This window comes from Lathyrus oleraceus, chromosome 4, assembly GCF_024323335.1.
Source record: "Lathyrus oleraceus cultivar Zhongwan6 chromosome 4, CAAS_Psat_ZW6_1.0, whole genome shotgun sequence".
NCBI lineage: Eukaryota > Viridiplantae > Streptophyta > Magnoliopsida > Fabales > Fabaceae > Lathyrus > Lathyrus oleraceus.
In genome coordinates this window covers 26,187,239-26,192,650 of record NC_066582.1, presented here as the reverse complement: position 1 = coordinate 26,192,650, position 5,412 = coordinate 26,187,239, and the positions used below count along the sequence as shown (strand labels likewise).

General features: G+C 37.4%; 1 protein-coding gene across 1 annotated transcript; it reads right to left on the bottom strand.

The window, feature by feature from the left end:
- Nucleotides 1-2,467: 2,467 nt before the first annotated feature.
- LOC127138561 (uncharacterized) lies at nt 2,468-4,942 on the bottom strand. Its single transcript, XM_051065034.1, has one exon. The coding sequence runs from the start codon at nt 4,548-4,550 to the stop codon at nt 2,646-2,648; it is 1,905 nt and encodes a 634-aa protein (XP_050920991.1). The 5' UTR covers nt 4,551-4,942; the 3' UTR covers nt 2,468-2,645.
- Between the last annotated feature and the right edge of the window lie 470 nt (nt 4,943-5,412).

Sequence of the window (5,412 nt, the reverse complement as noted above, 5' to 3'; positions counted from 1 at the left end):
AAAAACATCATTATTAACTTTGAAATGAGCTTTCTGTACTCTCTTCTTCACCATTCTTTTTCACAACCAGTGGACATTGTATTAAGAAACATTTGAAAACAAAATTGTCTATATGAATTATGATGAAAGACAGCATTGGAATCCATAATCATTGGTCAATTCACAAATCATCATTTTGTCCCTCAATGTTAACAACCAATTCCGAACTGGCAAACTCGTAATTAGAATATTGACTTCAGTTTACAGCTAGCTTGAGTTCTCATTATGATTACATTACATAAGAATATTTTTCATGAAAGGGAGAATTGCTAGCTTGCAAAACAAAACAAAAATTATTAACCAATATTATGTAAATTGCAAAAGTAAACAGATGACCAACAATGTAGGTACAACATGGTTTTTTTTATGGCAAATGTAAGTAGATAATTGTTAGTATTATTTTTCTACTATTAAATTCAGGACCTCCAAAATACTTAATCTGAACCAATAGATTTTTATCACAAAATCAATGCTGTTGCTTATTACCCACCACCATTCGCATGGTAGAGGTTCCCATGCTATACACGACCTATGATGTTGTGCTAGTAATGGTGTTATTTTCTAAATATGGACATTCTTTAACATTAAAGTATCCCTTTGGATAAATAGTTTAATTAAGAATTATACATTAAACAATTGCTATATAACTTTTAAGTGGGTGTGTATACGCTAATTTTAAATTAAAAGATACAATAAAGTCAAACTGTTTTTATCATAGAAAGAGTTTCTGAAAATAAATTGAAAACACCTTACGAAAAATCGAAAATGACACGAGTTGTTTCTATAAATTCTCTCAAACAATCTCACACGAGTTGTTTCTATAAATTCTCTCGACCAATCTCACTTGTACCTGTGCCAAAGGTTGATAAAACCACAAGTTAACTCGTGGAATCATACGATTTCCCGAGTCTAGGTAATAATTTTGAGGTGACTTGGTTGTAAACTCAGAAATTAAACCAAATTTACTCGGCGTAAGTCGTAGTGAACTCAATAAGCTCGCAAGAAATTTTAAAAATATTTTTTTTCAATTTTGTTCATCTCAATTTTCACATTCTGATTTTTCTTTGTAAGCTTTATTTTGTTCATATCATGTTTTTCTTTATAATAGTTGAAATTTTTATGTGGTAAACTCATACGGGTTTATGAGCTAATTTCCCGTTAATTTCACTCACATGGACAGAACTTTGTTCATGCTAATAAATAAGTCAATGCAAACATGTTCTTTCTAGGAAGGTGGTTAAATACACAATCCGTCTGAAATGATAATGATCCTCTATTTGCAAGTAACTTATGGCAGGGGTTGTTTAAAATGTGCAGAATGTCCTCTTCTTACCATCCAGAAAATAATGGCTACTGTTGTTCGGTTTGTGCTGTGGCCAGTGGCATGGGAGTTATAAGAATGGATCACATAGCTGTTGTTCTCAACTGAATTATATCCTTTATCCAAGGGCAAGAACAGATGAAATTTTATGCAGATGAAAAGATCAATAGTTATCAGTTGGGTATTGGGTGTTTTCAAGGCTAGATAGACAGCAATCGGTCGCCAAAAGGATCAACTAGAAACTAGCTCCATGCTTGTATGGGTCATTTCACATTGTACAGAAATATGGAGAGGTGTCCTACAAGTTTCTGTTAGTGTATTTTGGTTCCACTTTTGATAAAAACAAAAGTGATTCTAGAGGTGTAGCATTGATTTTGACATGTTTGGTTTCTCTAAAAATAGAATTGAGTTTGACATGTTTAGTTTCTCTAAAGTAGAATTGATTTTGCCTCTAGAATTGATTCTACTTGAAATTAAGATTTATAGCTTTTGAAATCTTAATATGATTTTATACTAAAATTTACAATTCAACTCACTTTTGCATGATTATATCCAAACAAAAATCATTTTATCTTCGACTCACTTTTAGACAGAATGACAGAATCAATTTTATAACACCAATTTCCTCAAAATTAGTTTTCGTTACAGAGAACCAAGCACCAACATAGCAATCTAGAGGAGCACCCTTGCAAGAGGAAGGACAGTACATTTGGATCGTCTAACAACAAATGAGTATTAGAGCATAATTTCCATCCCTTTGTTGACCACCTTAATTTGTGTGTGGGTTACAAACTTACTCAAGGGAAGAAACTTACTCTCTGATTGTTCTACATAAGTGACAATTGTAGCATCTAATAAGTTTACTGGACAAAAGACTTCCCTAAATTGAAATAGTAATGAGAATTTCTATTAGTGCACCAATTTGTTGAATCTTCCATGGCCCTCATGAAAGCACATTCAAAGGATTTACAGCATGCAGCTTGGAGTATTACAGCTCTACAACCAACATTTCTCAATCCAAGCTTATCAAGGATCTACACTTCCTATAGCTATTTTGCTAATATTTTCAGAAGGTAGTAGAAAGTAATTTATAGTAAAAATATAAGATGTTGCAAAGACCAAATACAATCCATTGATGAAAATTAATAGCCGAAGCACACACAAACAATTTTTCACAGCTCAAGGTACATGCTCAATATCCAAGATGTTTATAAACAACCAAATCATACAATCTCAGGAACACAATAAAAAACTATAGGTCCTAAAAATCATCTATGAATACAAATCAGTTACACATGTAAACCCCACTTTCAATTTTGTCACTAACCTCGTAGAAGTCAGTCTTGCCCTCCGAAGCAGGCCGTATAGAAACTCCGGATAAAGTCTGAGTCGTTTGTACCGAAAATTTCACATAACCAACCACCTCAATTTCTTCATTGTCATCTTCGTTAGAATCTACAGGCATCCTTACTCTCAACCTTCCTGGAGAGCCCTTCAACGGAATCTCTGGCACATGCCATTTAATTTCTTTATCAACCCTATTCAAAATAGCTTTTGGAGAAACCTTCAAAAGTGTTGGGTCAACTGGTAGTTTCAGAATGAATGTAACATCGGTCAATGGAGCAAGCAAATCAGGGTTTGAAACATATTGTATCATCACAGAAATGAAACTCCCTGTGTGTCGTTTTATAAGTCGAACTCTCAAAGGTAAAGGTGTAAACTTTGGAAGCAAACTAAATTTCATAATGGGTATAGGCTCCTCTGAAGCCGCTGTCCTCACATGAAACATTCCATTTTCAAGGCTACTAACACGAGAACTCTGCAAAGCAAATCTCTTAACAGCTTTGGTTCCCTCAATTCGGAATGAGAATTCAGTTTCTTTATCACCGCCAGAACTTTTAGGTGGCAAAGTTTTGAGGTAAACAACACCTATTAATCCCACCCTTGCAAGCAGTGATTCCCTGAACTCTGCACTAATTTCTTCCGAAATATACATCTCAGGACCCTTCATTTCAGTTTGCTTCACCAAGTTTTCAAGTGCACCACCCTCACCAGGCGTTGCTTTAGGTGCAACATCTGGCCCTGTCTGCAAGAGCTCAACTCCACCAAGACCTTGTGGTTTTGGAGCCTTAGTTGGACCCACAAACTCTGAAACATCTAGTCCACCACCCCAAGCATCATTGAAACCTTCAAAAGCTTCTCCAATTGAAGCTTGTTCCATTCCAAACTCAACACCACCATAGTTCCCTTCAAATCCCTCCACATTTATATGGGTTGATTGTGTTGCCTCTGGAGGTGGCAATGTGGTAACATCAAGACCTTCCAAAGCTGTAGTCAAATCAGTGGAAGAACCATCCTTAGTCTTCTTAAACCCACTCACAAGCTCTTGAGGTTTGTTAATGGCATCACTAGCTGCAAACGGATCCTTCTCCACTTGAGCCTCTTCCTGATTTTGCTTGGGTTGAACCTCTTCAGTCTGTTCATTTGCCACCGGAGCAGCAAGGCTAGCCACCACTTCATCACCAGCTTCAAGCGTCTCCTGAGGCAACTCGAATCTCACATTGGCAAAGGCATCAATGCTCGCTTGGTGTTCGACAGAATGCACCTCCGCCGAAGACCAATTATCGGCGCCTCGGATCTTGTTCTCGGAGTCAATGGCATAATGCACCATCTTAGCAATACTGTCGCCGTGAATGGTGGAAAGCATAGTGGCAAGACGGATGTTGCTAACGCCGCGTAGAACAATGTCAAGCGCCATGTAGATCTCGGCGTATTTCCGACCAAGCTTCTCCGGCGTGACATCCACACCACGGCAAGCGGTGACGACAACACTAACAGCCTGATTAACAATATGAATGCACTCGAATACGTTAACGGAGTTATCATGATCGGCGACAGTTATTCCAAGGACGTAGATTCCGTTAACTAAACGATATACAATACGGTAGCGGCTCTCAACACCGACGATAACTTGGCCACTGGAAGCAGCGAGGGGATCGTCACCGATGGATTCAGCGGCGTAAGCGTCTTCATGGACGATGTGTTTATTCTTGTTGGCGGCAAAGGCACGGCGAGTGTGACGGAAAGCGGAAAGAGCACCGAGAGCGCGTGAGGGTGGAAACCACTCGCGAGTCTGGAGAAGAATATCGGATCCATTGGACGGTTGCAGAGAGAGCGCTAAACAAGACATTGAAACGATTCAGATCGGGATTCGAGTTAGGGTTTCGGATTGGGATGTAAGAAAAAACGAGTGTGTTATTTATATCTTAGTTTTCTGAACAAAAATGGTTTCGTTTCAGATCTCATATGAGAAAGTTAAAACATTAAAAATTTGAGAAATGGAAATTTGAAAATTGAAAATCTCAGGATGCAAACACGAAGGGGATCGGAAACGGAGAGAGTCGGAGATCAGAGTGTGGTGGTAGTGGTGGTGGTGGTAGTGGTGGTGGTGGACGACTGAATAGACTAGTTATTTATGACACGAATCTGGCAAGAACCGCCGATTCTTCCTTCTTTTTTATTTTTTATTTTTTTTGGAAATTCTAATCCACCTATGCTATGCCCTCATATTTTAAAAATTAATCTCCCAATTCATTTTTTTTAGCGTGCATTTTAGTGGAATTTTTTTTATCTACGGGGAGAAATTTTGATCCAAATAATTCAATTTTTTAAAAAAAATTTTAAAATAATTTATATTTTAAATTATTTTCTAAAATATTTCATTTTGAAGAGGTGGCGCTAGATGAATTGACGTCTGTAACTTAGAGAGGTGGCACCAATTGGATTGGCTAATGCACTTAGTGTTGTCAATCCAATTGGCGCATGTGTGTTAATTTATAAAGGAGACGTTAATTTGTCTGGCACCTTATGTGTGTTCCGTAATTTTTTTTAAAACATTATATATTTTAGATAAAAGTCGAAATCGGACCAATTGATATTAATATTAATACACTTTTACACAAAAAGACTAATGTCGTTAACCGAGATGACTTAACCGACCTCCGGTTCCACATCCCATAGTTACCCGAACGCGTGGCTCTAACCCACGTTGA